Source organism: Cupressus sempervirens, chromosome 2, assembly GCF_028749045.1.
Source record: "Cupressus sempervirens isolate cs-2001-9-10 chromosome 2, ASM2874904v1, whole genome shotgun sequence".
NCBI classification, from domain to species: Eukaryota; Viridiplantae; Streptophyta; class Pinopsida; order Cupressales; family Cupressaceae; genus Cupressus; species Cupressus sempervirens.
The window spans coordinates 698,518,038-698,538,781 of record NC_143119.1 but is presented as its reverse complement, the minus strand read 5'-3'; the positions used below and the strand labels follow the sequence as shown (position 1 = coordinate 698,538,781).

Here is a 20,744-nt window from a genome sequence, read left to right as displayed (position 1 = left end):
TGGATGTCACCTTAAACAAAGACATTTCAACTTCACCAACATACCAATGTAAAATCTCCAAACAATTGTTTTGCAGTGACTTTATCAATATCATACCTCCTTCGCTGGTCTTTTTAAATTTGCCTTTCTGAAATAAGACTTAGTAATTTTATTAAGAATAACATTAAATTACAACAGGCCAAAAATTAAAAAAACATATCATTAAGACAAGATAGCGTCAGTCAGATCAATAGAGATAATATGTGTATATGTGTGTGCATGTATACCAGTTCACTATGTGAATTGATACACATTCACACACATACACATGAACATAATCTACTCTGTCATTATACAGATCCTCCTTGGATAAATCTGATCAAACAAGTGTGAATATCTGATTATGTTTCTCTTTGATAAGGTTGCATATCTGTGACAATCTTGTATAAACCTCTATGGATCGTGTGTATGATCCAATGTACTGATTGGAGGTTATGAAAAGGATTACTCGAAATGCATAACACTTGCCCAATAATCTTAGGGCACACTTAGTTACTAATCATACCCTATCCTGATCAGGTCTCTCGGATTAATTAAGTTGAATGTTCATGCCTTTTCAAACGCGACTTATCACCAACAGTCATGACCATCCGTTTTATGCCTCTTGGTGGATATACTTATGTTGACCGACCATGAGAGAATACACATTGAAATCAATAATTTTCTCTTCCCTCCTGATGGGCAGTAGTAGAAATATCCATCACAACTTTGGTAATCATATTCGATTCGCAGTATTGTAATATTGCTTCAAGGACCTGCTATAATTTGCAAAACAATTAAATAGAAGTCAGTGTTGTGTCCGTCAGATTTGTCATATACATATCAGTTATACAGTCCGATCATAAGTTTAATTGCATTAACATGGTATCAGAGGTAGATTAGTAAGATCAAAGGTAAACTTGAGAAATCAGACCACCCTTGATGAATACAATCACTCTTCCGTCCCTCAAAATGACAAATCCAATAAGATTTGAGGATCGCCTTGAAGGGGCCAATAACTTAATAGCATGGATGCTAAGGATCATGATGATATTAGAAGAGTGTAAATTAGACTCATAGATAAAAGACAAAAGGACAAAACCTGAGGATGAAATAGAAAAATCCCAATGGATTGAAAATAATAAGAAAGCTATGACAATGATAGTGGATTCTGTAAAGGACCACATAGTACCTATTCTAGCGAAACAAGCAACTGTATACCTTATATTTAAATCTCTAAATAGTTCATTTGAGATAAACAATACAGGCAGAGCCCTTGCACTCAAAACACAATTGAATCAAATAAGTATGAACAAAGGCGAATTTGTGAATGCCTTCTTCATGAGAATAATAGAATTAAGACGTCAACTATCAAACATTGGGTATGAAATAGAAAGCAAAGAATTATCGTAACAACTCTAAGCAGCCTACCCAACTCATGGTAATCATTCAAACAAGGCATAAGTGCAAGGTCAAAGCTTCTGAAGTTAGACCACCTAAGATCCAACTACCTACAAGAAGAAGTTAGACAATTACCAAAAGGAATCAAAGAAAAATCCATAAATGAAAACATTGATTTTCTGAATACCAACCATCATAAGAAAGTAAAGAAGAAGAACTTCAAAGGGAAGAAAAATGATAATAGAAAAGGTTCATTCAGACAAGAGAAGATGCTTCGCAAGTTCAGTGTTTCAAATGTGATGAATATGGTCACTATGCCACCAAATGCCCCGACAGACTTAAGAAACAAGCATCCTATGCTAAAGTTAGAAAAACAAATACAATTGAGGATTATGAGAAGTTCCTATTCTATTCAAAACTATCAAATCATGTGCCAATAAATTCAATGCTTGGGTGATCGATGGTCATCTAGACATATCACTATATTCTGAGAACATCTAGATACTATGGTTGAAGAAATTGAGGAAGAGGTAACTATTGAAGATGACTACGCACATCTTGTAAAAGTAGTGGGAACCTATAACATTAGATTAGATTTAGGCATCACTATTCAACTACAAGATGTACCATTTGTACCAGGAATTAAAAGAAATGTAGTATCAATATATGCCCTAGAAGACAATGGATCTAGAGTCTCTTTCATGATGGAAAGTCTTGGCATGGCCAATGAATGCTACATTTAAGAAAAGCTAAAACCATAGGTATAAGACATGGATACCTATACAAACTCTGCACTAAGTCAAAACAAACACTTATTCATGAAACCTATGACTGATGAAATTTAGCATAGAAGATTAGGGCATATACACTTTCGAGCCGTAACATTTATGGAAAAATTAGTGACGAGACTTCCCAAACTAAACCCAATCCATATGGGACATGTAAGGGGTGTGCTTTAGGGAAATCTCTAAGGAATCATTTCAAAATAGTTTGAGCAGAACCAAAAATGTATTGGAACTAGATTTATGTGGACCTATGCCTACCCCCTCTACCCCCTCCATTGGAGGTTCCCTATATTATGTAATTTTTGTGGATGATTTCTCCAGAAAGACTTGAATCTACATCCTGAGATGTAAAGAGTCAGAAGAGATTCTTAAGAAATTCAAAGAATTGAAAGCCCTAACAGAGAACTCATCTGGAAAGAAAACTAAAACCCTGAGAATTGACAATGGGAAAGAATTCACTTCAGAAATTTATAAAGAATTTTGTATTAATGCCGGGATTAAGAGTGATTTTGTTGTACCCTATAATCCTCAACAAAATGGGGTGGTTGGGAGGAAAAAAAGAACTATTGTGGAGGCTACAAAGTCAATGATGTATGACCAAAACCTTGATACTTCATTTTGGGTAGAAGCTTCAAGAACAACCATCTACACACAAAATAGATGTCCTCATTCACATCTTGATAATAAAACACCAGAAGAGGCTTTTCACTGGAATAAAACCTGATATAAGTCATCTAAGGATATTTGGGTGCCCAATATACATACATACACCTAAAGCGGAAAGGACAAAATTAGAACCTTCCAGGAGAAAAGGGATCTTTGTAGGTTATAGTGAAACTTCTAAAGTCTACATAATATATCTACTTGAACAAGGCCAAGTAGAGTTGAGCAGAGATGTTGTCTTTGAGGAAGACATTGCCTTCAAAAGGTTGAAAAGCTCAAATGAGTTAGAAACTCAATATTCACTTAAAAACATGGAGGAAGAACCTACCTCTGAGCCTCAAAGGGAGCAACCTGATCTTGAGATTCAAAGGGAGCATCAAAAGGAAAACCAAAATATTAACAAAAGGAAGGTTCCAGTATGGGCTAGGGAGGTTCCACTATAGCCTAGGAAGATTGTTGAGGAAGCTGAAAACTTTGCGGCACCCAAAGGTACTTTTAGAGAGAGTAAGAGGCCTAACATTTTATCAAACTATGTGGCTCTAATGAACAAGGTTATAAACTCAGAACGTGCCAGTGTAACAAAAGCCCTTAAACACCGATTATGGAAAGATGCCATGAAAAAAGAATATCAATCCATTCTGAAAAATAATGTATAGGATATAGTACCTAGACATGAAGGGAAATCTATTGTCTCCTCTAAGTGACTATTCAAAATTAAACATGCTGCAGACGGCCATATGGAAAAACATAAGGCACATCTTGTTGTAAGAGGATTTTCACAAAAGGAATTGACTATGAGGAGATGTTCACACCTATTGCTAGATATACTTCCGTTAGAGTAGTTATAGCCATTGTTGTAGCTAAGCGCTAGAATATACACCAGATTATCTAGAACAAATTGAAGGTTTTGTTATTCACAATGCAACATCCCATGCATTCAAACTAAAGAAAGCCTTAGATGGACTCAAACAAGCTCCCTGAGCCTAGTATGAGAGAATTGACAGCTACCTTATGGGACTAGTTTTCTCAAAGAATAATGCAGATCCAAATCTCTACTTTAAAATTATTAAAGGTGATATGCTAATTTTGATCCTATATGTTGATGACCTACTAACTACAGGAGAAGATCGCCTCATTTTTCAATGCAAGAAAGATTTGGCTTCAAAATTTGATATGAAGGACTTGGGTATTTTACACTACTTTCTAGGATTGGAGGTCTGGCAAAAATTTGATGGTATTCTTCTAAACCAAGGAAAATATGCTATTGATATTCTAAAAAGATTTGGAATGCTAAATTGTAGGCTTATGTGCACACCCATGGGAACAAACTTGCATAAGTTAAAAGAGGCAACAAAGAAATCCAGATCTATAGATCCTACCCTCTATAGACAGGTTATTGGATCTTTGATGTATTTGGTTAATACATGACCTGACATTTTCTATGTAGTTAATGCCTTAAGTCAGTTTATGTGTGAACCACACGAAATACACCTTGTTGTTGCTAAACACATATTGCGATACCTACAAGGTATGATTAGATATGGACCCAAATAGAAGAAAGTTAATCTAGACCTACATGGATACTGAGACTCAGATTGGGCTGGTAGTATGACTAATCGAAAGAGCACATTTGGATGTTGTTTCAGTTTGGGGTCAGCCATGATTTCTTGGATTAGCAAGAAAAAGTCTTTAGTAGCACAGAGTTCTAGAGAAGCATAATACATTGCAGCCTCTATGGGGGCTAGAGAAGTAGTATGGCTTAGAAAGTTGATTGTGGGAGTATTTGGTGAACCCCTAAAGCCTACCACTATCTACTCAAAGCTTTATCAAGCTTTCTGTGAATCTTGTATTCCATGACTGGTCCAAGCATATAGAGATTCCTTATCATTATGTGAGGGATATAGTTAAAAGGAATGCAATCTAGTTGGAGTATATTAGTACAAGCGATCAAACAACATACATTCTCACTAAACCTCTCTCTAGAGTTAAAGTGGAACACTTTAGAAAGAAACTTGGTATGGTTGAAATGTAATTTATTGAGATTGTCTCAAAATTGTTTTATTTGTACTAATATATATATATATATATATATATATATATATATAAAAGATGTTCAATGTGTAAACTCTTTTGTCATATGTGCAACTCTATGCCTTTATCACCTTCATGTGTATATTACTGAAAGGTAATGATTTTTCTGATAATGAACACTTGCATTCAACATTGTAAAGTGACAACTTTACGATGTTTACTATCATGACAAATATCATGCTGACTTCATATTCATGGAAATGTCTTCATAGTTAATATCTCTCGGTGATCGATATCATGCTGACTTGATATCTGTTGTGGATCAATATGGTCTTAATTAGATAATCATGGTGGGCATGCCATGACATGTTATGGTAGACATCATGCAACATGGTGTTAGTGCGCATACCATAACTTGGATATACAAATATCATGCTGACTCAATATTTTGCATACTCTTGATATCACGTGCTAGGTAATATCAATACCTATTCATACTTGTTATCTTCCCTAGCTAAGAGGGAGTGTTAAGAAAAGATAGCGTCGGTCAGATCGACAGAGATAATATATGCATATGTGTGCATGTATACCAGTACACCATGTGAACTGATACACATTCACACACATGCACATGAATATAATCTACTCTGTGATTATGCAGATCCTCCTTGAATAAATCTGATCAAACAAGTCTGCATATCCGATTATGTTTCTCTCAGATCAGGTTGCATATCCCTGACGATCTTGTACAAACCTCTATGGATCGTGTGTATGATCCAATATGCTGATCGGAGGTTATGAAAAGGATTACTATAAATGCATAATACTTGCCTGATAATCTTAGGGCACAACTACTTAGTTACTAATCATACCTGATCCTGATCAGGTCTCTTGGATTAATTAAATAAAGTGTTCATGCCTTGTCAAACCTGACTTATCACAATAGTCACGGCCATCCTTATTATGACTCTTGGGGGATATACTTATATTGACTGATCATGAGAGAATACACATCAAAATCAATAAATGTTCTCTTCTCTCCTGATGGGCAATAGCAGAAATATCCATTATAACTTTGGTAATCATATTCAATTTACAGTATTGTAATATTGCTTCAAGGACCTGTGATAATTTGCAAAACAATTAAATAGAAGTCAGTATTCTGTTCATCAGATTTGTCATATACATCAGTTATACAGTCTGATCATAAGTTTAATTGCATTAACACATATTTAAACATTTGTTAAGTTTAAACTTTAATGGATGGTCAAAAGCATGAAATGAAAATTTGTGGCTCTCAAACATGAGATATAAAAGGGAGAAGAGAACTTTGTTTGAGAAGGGGATATGAAGGAAGTAAGAGAGAGTGTAGAAAGGATGTATGGAATAAGGCTGTGATTGTCAAAGGATAGAAATGATGAAAGGTTGTGATTCATATGGAGGAAGTGAGAGAAAAGGGAGCATAGGTATTGAGGAAGGATGAATGGAAGAGGAAAGCGATGAAATAAGGTTCTAACTCAATGAACAAGAAGGATGAAAGGTATTCTCTTTTTCAGAGGGTGGTAATTATGAAGGATTATGACTTGAAAAAGGTGCTAATTATGAAGGGGTGTGGCTCTTTCCAAGGGTAGTGTTTATGAGAGGTTGTGCTCCTCAAAGGGTAGAAATGATGAAAGATTATGACTCTTTCGAGGGTGGTAATTGTGAAAGGTGGTGATCAGGGCAAAGGGAACATGAATCACATTGTATGAAATAAAGGGGAGAAGGTTTCATTTAAGGTGGATATCCAAAGGAGATTAATTTTTTGGGAATAAGATATTATTCTAAAAGGCAACAATGAAAAGTGGTGACCCCTCCACCAATATACTTTAAAGGAGAAATCTTTCGAAGCATTCCAAGATCAATAATCTATCATTGGTCACCAATTATAAACACCACTCCATCATCACTCATCACTTTGTGCATTCCACATTCATTCAACCCCCGTGCACTAATATATCAAGTCATCAATTCAAAGGAAATCATTCAATCATCCTTCAAACATCATCGGGGAGTCAACCAAACAGATCAGTAGTCAATTCTTCCATCGATTCAATTAGTGTATATTAATCTTTCAAACATCAATCCAGGAATCAATCAATCAATCAGTGTCACAATCAGTTTATCATTAGACACAGCAACCATATATATATATATAGATTATTGAACTTTGAGCAAGATTTAGGGCAATCCCAAAGAGGCGAGATTACAATTGCACTTGGAGCATTGTTCCTGTTGGCGTGAGGGCCAAATGGTTGTTGAAGCAACTAACGAATATCATTCCTATTTATAGCAGAAGAGCAGATGGAAAAGAGGATCATGAGAAAGTTTAAAGGCACTTCATAAGCAATCCTTGAAGCATACTAGAGCAGCCCTAGAGTAGATAAATATTAAGAGTATTTCAAGTTTGTTTTGAAGCATATTGGAGCGAATTAATCAGCATTTATGAGCAGTAAGGTGGGGTTTGCCCCCTTCCCGCTCATGGGAGCAGAAAGGTGGGGTTGGGGCTTCCTAGCTCATGGGAGCAGAAAGGTGGGGTTGGGGCTTCCTAGCTAATGGAAGCAGAATGGTGGGGTTGGGTCCTCTTTGTTGCTCAAGTGGCTTATGAACAACAAGGCAAGGTTGGGCCCAAAGGCTGCTTTAGACCCTTTTTGTCGCTTCAAGTGGCTTATGAGCAACAAGGTGGAGTTAGACCTTCTTCTTGTTTCCTGGGAGCAAAAATGCAAGGTCAAGCGCTCTTTCTGTCTCTAGTCGCTCATGAGCAGCAAGGCAATGTTAGGCCCCTTCCTGGCTCATTGGACCAGAAAGGTAGGGTTAGGCCCTCTTTTTTGCTCTAAGTGGCTTATGAGCAACAAGGCAGGGTCAGGTGCCCATTTTGGTCTCAGTGGCTTATTAAATAGCAAGGCAGGGTTAGGCCCCTTTTCTAGCCCCCAAGAAACTTTACAATCAACTTGCCTTCTCCACATCCAAATACAGATTTCTTCTTTTATCCTGCCAGCCTGTGAGATGAACGTACTTTAACTGCCATTCAATTAGGTTTGGCCTTCATATTAGCGGAGAATCCAATTGACAAGATAAAACTCAAGTTTTCTTGAGGACAATCAATTTTTGGCAGGGAAATAAAGTGTAATAATTAACAACAGTAATAAAATTAAAACATAAAAGAATGAAAACAAAAAACTCAACATAATTAAAATTTTGTTAAAGCACTGAAGCCAAACCACTCCTGGAGCATGATTTTTCTCCAGAGATCTTTGGATTATGTCATGAATTATACATCACTTACTAAGAAAGCTTGAGAAAGTTTAACAGTTTTGAATGCCATGCTTAGAAGCCTGGGGTGTGAGAACACCCATAAAACCTTATTTACGTAACTGGTAAAGAACAGTAAGACTATCAAAGTCATCTGTGACCAAGAAATATTGCCAGGTATTATCCTTGTCCATTCCACCTATGAAATGATCAACTCTCATGTAAAACATCTCTTGGAATTGGTCTCCTGGGAAACTACAGAAACTACTGGTGACAATCTTGCAGTCAATATGGCTATCCTTCCCCTGAGTTACAATTCTGAGCTGGTGGACCAAAATATCTCATGGGTGTTGTGAGATAACATGCTCTTCAGTGTTCTCTAGACACTTCTCCTCAACACTGGCGACTGAGTGGGTGGATGGGAAGGTTGGTCCACTGGTCAACAGTCCAAGATGCATCACTGTGTCTACAAATAAGTTATAACTCGTCTGGGTTGAATGATTTAATGGCAAAATCTTGCCCATTGCAGCTTTCTCAAAACCCATGACTATATCTTAGTTCTGAAATTTATATACCAAGAATTGATATAGAAATTCTTCATTCGGATTTATTTACTAGAATATTCAGGGGATGTCTGATTTTCTATAATATAAAGGCTTGAATTGTTTGCAGGTGCTTTTTGTTTTCTATTCCCCTGTTTAGAAGAGCTCTCCCAGAATAGCAGCATTCTTTTGCTCTACAATATCCAGCATTAACATCATCAATTTAAATTTTATCATGTTTTATAACCAAGCATGTGGTCTTTTGAGAAGACATAACAAGAAAATTTAGGTTCATTGTCAAGTGGGAGCTTCTTAGCTATAAATTTGCAGACAATTCTCCATCAAAATATTTAGTGATGATTTGAGGTGGGATTCCTGAAAGCTTAAGGAAAGCTGAAAACTGAGATCCCAAGGGACAATCTCACTACAAAAGATTCCTTAAATGAGAACAAAAATGAATAGAGTAGAAATCTAGTTTGTCAAATCTACTTATCAAAGAGACAATTCAACAAATTGTAAAGTTTGATAGTTTAAAAGCTATTTGCTGAAGGCTAAGATAGATATGGAAGGGACATCGACACATCTACCAACAGAACCAATAATAGGTATAGAGGTCCTAACAACCCACATGTACCATTAGCTTTAATTAGGATACAATAAAATCAGATCCTTGTCTTTCATCCATTGAGAAAAAATACTCACGTTAACCACAGTCTTCATCTCGATTGGAGGTTGAAATTTATGGCCAGGCTAATCCACCTTAAATATTCACCTTTCTTATTTCAATGATGTACATAATTAGATGATGATGATAACCCACTCTAGAGTCTAGGATTTGTAGATGTTCCAGGATTTACTTTGCTCTCAAGTAACCTTGCTGTTCCTACTCAATTTTTCCTGAGATGTTTGACTGAATCATCTACAGTACACGATATCACTCATAACCACGGCTGTCATATTATTCGTGGACACTTCCAAGTGTTAGAAATTTAGAAGCACCAAAAAGTAACTGATCCTTATTTCTAGTCATTCTACCAAAGCCAGCTAGCTTGGATACACCAAGCTGTGTCCTGGCAAAGGATTAATCTTGAGGCTTATGGCATTTGCACTACCATTCCTTCCCAAATAATTGGGTGACTATTGTTACTATGATTAAAACACTTTACACTGCAAATATACTCGATTGAATAAGATTAAAGATGCAAGTTTCTATTTATGCTTGATGTGTAACATTTGAATACATATTGAAGGAGTAAACAGAAGAGGTCGAACTGGTTCATGTCTTTGCATTTGTTTGACTGACTCATGCTTATATGTAATGAACCATTAGAGAATGATTATTTCATGTTACAATTCTATCTTTAAATGAACCATTCACCCTTATATTCACCAGCTGAAGCTTATCGAAGTGCAAAATATATTCCGAACCTGAAACCTCTACCAGGTTCTGTCTTACGGATGATGTGGTTCAAATCAAAGATAATCGATGATCATAATCATCATTGGACTTGGTTAGGAATAGATTTGTTATTATTATACTATACGTTGTGTTCATTGGTGGTTTGATACACTGTTTTCTGATGTGCAGATGGTAGTTGATGTAAGGAATTCTTATGAGATTCGAATAGGGAAGTTTAAAGGGGCAGTTAATCCTCATACCTCTGCATTCAGGGAATTTCCATCCTGGATTGAGAAACGTCTTTTCATGCATCAGTCTGATAGTGGTATTTCACAATCTGAAGACATCTTAATTCCAGATAACTGTGATTTAGATGAACAGGCAAGTCGACAATTGTTATCTGGAAAAAGCCCACAACGACTCGCAATGTACTGTACAGGGGGTATCAGATGTGAGAAAGCTACAAGTTTTGTTATGAGTAAAGGATTTGAAGAGGTTAACTATCTAATTTGTTTCTTACTTTGCATTGTTTTATTTTCTTCTTTAAGCCAATTGCATTTGATTGCATCGGTAATTTTCTTCTGTACTGTCATGTTTATCATTCTCCTCGTGTTATTTTTATGAGTTTACGTTAAAAATGAAGATATTTAATCGATGAATAATTATGCAGCCTTCAGCTGTTTATTTCTATTGAGTTTTTCATTTTCTGTCATCCTAAGGTGTACCATCTGGAGGGAGGAATTCTCAAGTATTTGGAAGAAGTCCCATCATCTGAGAGCCTTTGGGAGGGTGAATGCTTTGTCTTTGACAAACGAGTTTCAGTTGAACATGGGCTGAAGCAAGGAACATATAAACTTTGCTATGCCTGCAAGGAACCAGTAAGTGATATGGATATGCAGTCAGCTGAGTGGGAGTATGGAGTTTCTTGTCCGCATTGCTACAATACAAAATCAGAAGAAGAAAAGGCAAGGGCAAGAGCTAGGCAAAAACAATTTGAGATGTGGGGTGTTATTGGAGGACTTGATAGGGTTGTGCCTCCTAGTAACAACAAATAGGATGCCTATTTCCTTTTCAAAGTTGCTTTAAGTTCAGCGAGGAAGCGTGATTGGAGTTGGCTTTCAAAATGCTTTCGGTTATCTGCAAGCTCTTTCATCATGGGATGCAGAAAACATGCGTTGGATGGTTACGTATTCAATTTGAATTTATTCCAACCTTACGCTATTTGACATGCTAAAAATGAAATTTTACGAGGTTTAACTCAGCCTGGATTTATGCGGGCTATAGACTATTTAATTTTCCATTTAAAAAGAGAGTAAGAGCTCCTCTACAATTTCTTTGTTGTTTTTATTAAATTATTCTAAAATATTCAAGTATTAGGTCATTTAGCATGCCAGCAAGTTTTCTAAGAAAATGGTTATACGTTTTCTTCGAGTGTAGCTATATCATCGTGTTAAATGGTCCATATTTTTGAACATCATGCCTCTCCACGCCAGTTCTGTTTATTAGAAGCATGCATGCAAAACATGATTTCGTCTATTTTGTCTCCACATGATACTGATGTAACAGTTCAGACTTTTTTAAGATCACAAATTCAATAACTAGCACTTGCACCAAAAGAGGTGCAAGGGGTACGCCGATAGGTTTTAGTAGAAAAGAAAAATTGAACAAATTTCTAATTAAGAAGAGATTTCAAACTGAAGGCAAAGTATATACATTTTATATAGAACAAAGGCATATATACATGAGTAACATCTTTAGAGGGTTCACATAGAATATAAAATTGTAATGTACATTTGTTGAAATATCTTTTCAATTCTAAATATAGAAGAAACTGGAGTCCTATTTGTGACGGGGCAAGAAAGACCTGTACATAAAAGGAAAATGGAATTAATAAACAAGAAAAGTACATATGAGTAAATTTATATACAACACAGGCATATATACATGAGTAACATCTTTAAAGGGTTCACATAGAATATACAATTGTAATGTACATTTGTTGAAATATCTTCTCAATTCTAAATATGAAGAAAATGGAGTCCTATTTTTGACGAGGCGGGAAAGACTTGTACATAAAAGGAAAATGGAATTAATAAATAAGAAAAGTACATATGAGTAAATTATCAAAAATTCAGAATTATTAAAAAATTGAAATCATTCAAAAGTAAGTTGACAAACTTGAAATTTTCTTGAGTATTTGATATGTGTGAACTCCTTGTTAGAATCCAACAAATGTCAACCTGTACAAAGTGTTATGGATTTCTTAGGAAGTTAGAAAAAGAAACTAATAAAATTAAAACAAAAAGATTTAGAATGCCAAACATTACCATTCAATGTAGAAGTTGCTTCATAGAAGTGATTTCTATGCGACATTGTGTGCAAACGCGCTTCTTCTTTCTTTCTAATGATATTGTATGGGTTTTTTTGCATCTTACAAAAGCGCTCAAAAGAGAAGGAAGGCTCTACACGAAGGCCATGGATGGATTTGACTCTAGAGATTGCTATGAAGGTGAGGCCTTGTCTTTCAGTTTTACCTATGTCAATTGTAGCCATACCTAAGTTAAGACCTTGTGATTTATGTATAGTTATAGACCAAGCTGTGGTGAGCGGTATTTGGGTACGATTGCCTCGAGAAATTGGTTGTATTGGAATAATTTTTGGGTTTCTAGGATCCCAAGGTGGACCAGTATAGCTATTGAACTCTACAGTAACATAAGAAGGCAACAGAGGGGGTTTAGAGCCTATTGGATACACTATATCCTTGACCTCTCCAAGAGATCCATTAACAAGACCAACATCGATCCAAAGATTGCTTGTAAGCATAACACGTTGAAATTTACATAGTAAAACTTCTCTAGGTAGTTGGTCATCATTTGCAAATTCCTCAAGCCTATGATGTGCATTTATTGCAGTGCAAAGTGCAATAGGGACATTTAGTTCTTTTAACATCTTTTTGTTGTGGAGCAAAACTTGTTCATTGGTAGCAAACAAATGTGTTGCTTGGTCAAAGTCAATTCGTTCAGTTGGAGTGAGGTTTTTATTTGTGCGAGTCATTAACAACTCCCAATCACGTAAATTTGGTTCTGCATTGCGCATATTTTGTAGTGCTTGATGAAATCGTATTTGAAGTGGATCATCACCTTGCTGTCTAAATATCGTTTTCAATGTTACAATTGTATTAAAATTGTGCCACAAGTGTTTTGCATTAGTGTGAGATGCATAGATTGGTTTGTCCATAACAGGTGGAAGTTGGGCTAGGTCTCCTACAAGAATCATGGACATGCCACCGAAGCAAAGGTGTTGTTTTTGGGGTACAACTTCACGTAGTCTGGAATCAATTTTTAGTAGTAGTTTGGGGCCTATGAAGCTCATCTCATCTATTAAAATGTAACGAATGTTTTTCATCTCTTCTTGGTATTTTGTCAATGCTTGTCCTTGCAGTGATTTCATTTCTCGAATTGGAATTTTGAGGGTTGCATGTATGGTTGATGCATGGATATTGAAGGCTGCAATACCTGTTGGTGCAAGAACAAGGAGTGGGTTTATTGCATTGAACATTGAATTGTGTAGTGCACTTCTTATGCAACTAATAAGGTATGATTTTCCAGTTCCAGCAGTTCCTTGTATGACCATGTATAAAGGTTGCATGGAGAGATTTGATGTGGAGTGGTCTATAATGATTGAAAGTGCAAGTTGTTGTTGACGTGATAAATCGTAATTGTTGGTAGTGGTAGAGGTGGATGAGTTGGGAACATTATGGTTTTCCCATGGATGGTTGTTGTCAAAGTCACGTTTTCCCAACATGTCCAGGTCATTTAAGGTAGAACTATTGGCAAGGCCCAATTGGGACAAAAATTCCCACTCATTCATTTGTAATGAAGCATGTATATCTACATCGCAATCTGATTCATTATCCTCTTTCATGACATCTTCAACCGGACCAGTACAATCGACATGCCAAACTTTATACGTTTCTATGTGTAATAGATTCCAATTTCCAATAATGTCATCTTTGTCCAAACCTATATCTAGGTGTATCTCACGAAAGTGTTTGTACAAAAGCAATTCACTCCAATAAAATGTTTCAAAATGTTCAAAGTCTTCTTTTGGAATTGAAAAAAATTAAGGAAAAACTTGCACTATTGCTTTTTCCTTTCTTATTCTCCATTTGGTTCCTTTTCGAGAAGGTGCATATGAATATGATCTGGCTGATTCAATTAGTGTAAGTTGTTCAAGGTCAATTGAACGTTCCATGTAGGCTTGTATGTAGCTAGATTCTATTTTGCTACCATCATTTGTTTGTTTTAGGCGGTGCAACACTTTTCTCCCCACATTCAAAGTCATAAATTTGCGATTGCAATTTACAAGAGGTAATTTTTGAAGCATGTGACATGTTTCTTGTGCACTAATATCTCTTTCAGCAACAATTTCAACCACAAACTTCTGATATGCTTTGCCAGCATTGTCGCTAAGATTTGAATCTAAACAAATTCTGCCCAACATCTGAACACAGTTTTCAGATTTTTTTTCGGCTTTTGATGCATACTTTGCAATGTATCTTAGAACTAATGCTCGGGATGTAATAGGTTGACAATCTATATTCCCTCTCCATATTGATAACATTTCTGGGCTATGAATGTTCAACCTCTCATCATTTCTAGCTGGTTCAAAGCATACGTGTCCTGATTCATTAAGGTATAATGATGATTGTTCACATTCTTTCCATGGAGCTTTATATCTACATTGCATGTCTTTACCTTTCTTACGTAAACACGTTCTCTCAGTACATCGAGTGTGCCTTTGAACACGATTAACTAGTTCTTCGTAATCAATGAATTGATCAACAGAAGTTAATTGAGTTGTAGTTAGAAGGCATGGATCATCTGTTGGAGCTCTATTTTGCATGTTGTCTATTTCATATTTTGAGCGAGGGTTAATAGTAGTGACATATTTTTCGAAAAAGTTTTTGACTTGTTCTACTGCATCAGGATCTTCCCAATCAAGTGTGTCCATATTTGGAGCATTTTTTACCCAAATGACACTGTGTACATGCGCAGACCCTCTACCCTGCCATTCTGAGCGATACCAATAATTAGTTGCGTCCATGAGCTTCTCGATTATCTCTTCATGAAAAATTGTGAAGCGTTGGTGTAGATATAATGATGTTGTATGAGGGTTATTAATCACATTATCAATGCGTTGTTTGTTGGTAAGCAATGAAGATGGAATATTTGGGGAAATAACACTATGCAAATCAAGCCATTTAGTGTCTGCTGAACTCAACGTAAAGAAAAATGTTGGGGAGCCTATTTGGGTAATTAAACTTGTCAACTCTGTGCGACGTGCATTCCAAAATGCTCTTGTCCCTCGTAAGGTAGAACCAAAGTGCATTAGTTCTTCTGCCAATTGATTGTTAGGCAGATTAGTCAAGTGAGAGTGAAGGTCTTCAATTGTGGTTGGTGTATTGTCTTCAACTTTACGTTTAATAAAAATAGATGCAGTAGACTGACTACGATGACGCATCATAAGATTCAATAGGAAGTATGTAAAGCGTGGATGTTGGCCAAACCTATTATCATGGTAATGGATAAGATGCACTGCATATTCATGCATTTCCACTTCTCTAGCTTGAGGTTGCATGGGTAGTGCAGTACCATTTGGGAAAAGCATGGGAAAGGCCATGTCAAACAACCCCTCTGTATTGTACTCATTAATAGGGGTTGAATTTATGGGTGGCCAAACTGCCATGTCATCTGTATCTTGTTCTATTTGTAAAGAATCTTTAATGATTTGGAGTTGATGACGTTTGTTTGGTAGGCTCATCATAAATGATGTTGAATTTTGGGAGTCACCTTCCATATCACATTGTACATTTTCTACTAGTGCATCTGTAGAATATAAAGGTTCACGAGAATCATCAATCGTACGTAGCATTGGTGAAATATCTGTGTTGAAATTAGGGAGCAATGATAATGCCAAATTGTCAATTTGTACATCTTTGTAATAAGGGTCAAATTTGATCTTATACAAGAGTGCATTGTGAACATGACTTCTACTAACATAGCAATCATAATGCTTGCCAATTGAATTAAATCTTCGAACAACTAACGCATCTAGTTGGTCAATTGTACGTGGTAAATATTTTGTAATTGTTTGTATATCCTGGGGGAAACTAATTGTGTGGCCACTATATTTGTATTGCCCACCATGAGCATGTGTTACTTGCAAGATGGGAGTAACACGTGCAATAAGCATCTCTTCTACTTGGGTGAGAACCTTCAACACAATTGGCTGCTCAAAGGGGTCCATGTTGTTGGCTTCTGAGAAGCGATGTATACCCCTCTCAGAAAAACATCTCTTACAAGTTACAAGTCCATTCGATGTACATACATTCATACCAGGGTAGCACTCCTTACATATTGTACATGTTTGCAGTTTTGAGAGGGCATCTATCCTAGTTCTAAATCTATGTAATGCATCTATATATGTAGATGATAAGTGGAAATCCATGTGGGTTGTTGTTTGTTGACAATGGGCATTATGCTCAACAAGATTTGGTGCTATATTAATAAAAGGTTGTGGAGTAATTGAAGTTGGTGAACTTTGGCAGTAGTGGGGGAATGATTGGGTTGATGTTGATTGTAAAAGTTGGTAGCGTTGAATGCAACAACGTGCTCTAATTTCTTCTCTATGTCGTGCATAATACAAGCGACTTCTCTTTTGTGAATGCATAGCAACACTATGAGTATGGATAGGTTGTTCTTCCGAATCAGGAGCAGTAGGAGCCATTTCCTGAATTGTATAATAATAAGAACAATGTAATTCTATTACCACTATCCAAATAAAAAGCAAGGAAATATAAATAAAAAACAATATTAAAAGAAGAGTCAATCCTTCCTAGCAAGTTGTATGCATGAAAAATTTAAGTAGAGTGAAAAGTATTAGTAGTAGTTTGTTTGATTATTTTTGTCATTCCTATAATTTCGAAGACTAAAGTGTTGATTATTGTTTTGTAATGTATTTGGTATTATAAATCATAATATATATTAGATAATAATATTAGTGTGCAACCATAAATCAAGCATAGAGAACATGTATAAGATTTCACATAAAATTTTTTTATGGAAACAAAAAGTTGTCAGTGAAAAACCATAACATTATAGATATGAGCAACAAACAACAACTATATCTTCAATTTACAAGAAGAGGAAAATGAAAGTATTGAAGGGGAATTCAAACCCTATCAACGTGTAGATAGAATGGGGATAGTAGTCAATAAAAAAGAGAGAAGATGGTAAGCATAGATAATGTATAGTAAAGAGCGACAAAATATTGTAATGCAAATACAATATACTTTTGCAAAAGAGTCATTTGCATGTACGGGTAGAACTTTTTTTAAAAATGTTACTTATGTGTCTTCATGTGTAATGCATGATCTATTCAGTGGATGCTGACATGGAAGGAATAATTTCATTGAAGAGTAAGTTGGCTTCATTTAAGAAATCTAACTTAGCAACTTCTATAATTGTTGATTTGAGATGCAAATCGCCATTATATGTTTCCATTTTGCTTGTAACTGTGAATAAGAACTAATTGTATTGAGCAATACGTATAAAAAACTCTGCAAACTTAGGTTCATCTTCATTGAATTGTAGCATATAGAGCTCTTTTGCAGGCATACCAATGAGTTTAGTTGCAGTTTCATCGAAAGTAGTTGCCCACAATGATCCAATATGGTCTTCGATTTTGATTTGAAGTACATATCTATAATCACATTCTGAAAATGTTGTGAGACACTTTGGGTAGGACCACTTGCTGTCACTAATTTGTTCAACCCTTTTCTTACACTGCTTCCCTAATATGAGAAGGGGACAAGCTGAATAACAAAATTTCTTACTTACGACAAAAACAAGGGTTGCTTTGATAATGCATTGGAGAGGTTTTGAGGAACTTGGACATTTCTCTTCAATCATAGTAATAGTTTTTCGTTCTAAAATTTGAGGTGGATCTAGGAGAGTGGGCGTTGGTGTAATACAGTTATGGCCATGGTTGAAAAACCAAGACTGTAGTTGGTTGGCTTCTTCAATATTGGGGTTTATAAGTAATTGTGAAGTGGCAAGTGTGCTTACAACCTTACCATTGTATTCTGCCACACGACCATTTTTTACAACAAGAATAGTTGACTTTTGGAGATGATACATTTCTTGTAGTTGGGCACCTTCTTTCATTGCTGCATTTCCCCACAAAGTTACATTGATAGTGGATGCAGAAATGTCAATCATCTTGAGACTCCTTTTGACAATCTCAGTTCCATCACGACTTTTTATTGTAGAGGCAGGATCCACATAAATGACAATTCCAATAAGATCAAGTGTAGAATTAATATTTGTAGTTAGAATCTGTGAAATGGGTGTAAAAGTGTATCAAAGTGTTGGAATTAAGATGTCATCTTCACATAAAGAAAGTTGGGAATCTTCATTTAAAGTAATTTCAAAATCACTGTTCAACTTATTGTAGAATTTGTTTGCAGATTTGATGGTACCACCAGACAATTTGTAAACACTCCCAACTTGGACATTCTCGAAGTGTAGGTCTGCAACAACATTGAAGCAAGTTATCCGCACTTCAGTCTTTTCAGTATCAATAATGTCAAAACTGAACATATGACCATTACCATTCTTTGATTTGAAGTGGTATTTTTCCTTTTTCATAGTCACACGACCTTTAATAGTCCACAATGTTTGATATGGGTTTAGACTTTTTAATGGAGTGCTTGTTAAAGTGTGACGTTTTTTTTGTAGAGATGCATCAAGGCCAAACATCAATTTAGTAGGAGTCGTGTGTTGATGTGCCAAAGTGTTCAACATTTGTCCCCATCTTCAATGGACTAACATAAGACTGTTTTACTTTTTTCTCTGGTTCCTTAAATAAGAAGGTGGGAACACCAATGATATCATGTTCTGTGCATAGAACCTCTAAGTTGGAGATTACAATCCACCTAAAAAAGTAGGTAAAGAAATAATATTAATAAAGTTCCATAATTGCATCATAAAATTGGTAGAGTTTCATTAAAAATAATCATAGTAGAAGTTCACTTACTTTGACTAAGAAATGGTTGGAATTGAATAGTGCGTAACATGTATTATAGAACCTCTTTGGATCTTATCTGAAGTTATCAAGTCATTAAACTTCCTTGGCAAGGTTGCTTTTTGTAGATGAAGTCCATCAGAAAGTTCTAACTTGTACCTATTTTTTGCTTGAGTTCCTTGTCCAAACGTTGCAATGCCAAATATTTGGAGATGTGGTTGCATTTTGTAGGTTGTCATTGTTGATAAGTCTGATTGCATCTTCCGTTAGTGTTTGAGACATAACTTGGAGTGACAGTATTTTCCCTATAAATTGAGACAGGGATATCATTATCTTGTTTAGAATTACAAGCATCGTAGCAAAATAATAAGAAGGTAAATTTACAATAATGTGTTTGTCAATATCTTAATAGCCCACATTACATTATTAGGGGTGGATCTAAGTAATACACAATGGTATCACTTTGTAGAGGTCCGAAGTGTCAAAGTATAAAAAGAGTAGTTGTACATCTATTTGACATGGTTATAAGCACATCTATGGTGAAGTGTAGGAGGGAAAGTATATTGTACCTATAGTGGTCTCTTACTACAAAGATAAGACAAAAAAGAAGAAGAAGGTAACATTAGTATGACTTCATACTAAAAGGAAGCATAGTTGGAGAAACTTAGATATATATACATCATTGTATTAAGGGAGGTGTCATCTATGTGTTGAATGCAACGACGAATAATATCCTTTCAGAGTTAGGGTAAAATTTGATGTTTTTGCAAAAAATAATGACGACAAACATAAAATAATAGTAAAGATTGTAGAAAGATGGAGAAAGATATGGTAAACATAATTTGGTGTACAACATTGTACCATGGAAAAAAACCATTGTAGTTAAATATATATGAGTTGTCTATTAGACATTATAGCTTACTTAATGTAATTGAACAAGTTGGGTTCTCTTTGATAAATCTAAAATATGAAAAGGTAAAGGAAGAAGAAGAGTGAATAACGGTTGGAGATATATGAAAGGTATAGTTGTATTCAAAGTATATCCAAGTTTGTCCAACTTAAACTTCAATCAACATATGATGTAATAAAGGAGGAACATAAGGTGGAAACGTAAAAACCAGTAATAGAATAAATTTCAAAACCCTCATTTTAAAAGAGTTATGTTAGAGGAACACTAATAAACACAAATAGATGACAACACAAGTGAAGTTTTTTCTATGGACAATTAAGATAGCGCTGAAATGCATGACGAATAATGGGTGCATTCCCTTGTTGGTAATACTCGTCGGCATAAATCTCCCTCAGATGAGTGCTATAACTATAAAAGTTGACTTGTTGTCGATAGATTTCTTGGCAAAACTTCCTCAACTCTAATGATCTCATAATCTTGAACATCACATGTATGCATGCTTTCCACTTTCATTTGTGCATATAGTTCAGCACAATTTATAGAAGCACAATTTGCAAGATTTTGTATTTCAGTTTGGGGATATCCATTCCAATTGATAGATGCATTAGATCCCGTAG

General features: G+C 35.6%; 2 protein-coding genes across 2 annotated transcripts in view; one reads left to right on the top strand and one right to left on the bottom strand.

The window, feature by feature from the left end:
* Positions 1-11,460, top strand: part of LOC149575303 (Rhodanese/Cell cycle control phosphatase superfamily protein) — a 46,151-nt gene extending 34,691 nt beyond the window's left edge. Inside the window, exons 4-5 of the mRNA XM_089815079.1 lie at positions 10,320-10,625; positions 10,850-11,460. Coding sequence (XP_089671205.1) covers positions 10,320-10,625; positions 10,850-11,185 — 642 coding nt within the window. The 3' untranslated portion in view covers positions 11,186-11,460. The remainder of the gene's footprint in view (positions 1-10,319; positions 10,626-10,849) is intronic.
* A 144-nt stretch (positions 11,461-11,604) lies between these two features.
* Positions 11,605-16,526, bottom strand: LOC149575302 (uncharacterized). Its single transcript, XM_089816020.1, has 3 exons — positions 14,420-16,526; positions 12,458-14,104; positions 11,605-11,684 (listed from the first exon to the last, which is right to left on the bottom strand). The coding sequence occupies exons 1-3, from the start codon at positions 16,524-16,526 to the stop codon at positions 11,605-11,607; spliced, it is 3,834 nt and encodes a 1,277-aa protein (XP_089672146.1).
* Positions 16,527-20,744: the final 4,218 nt, after the last annotated feature.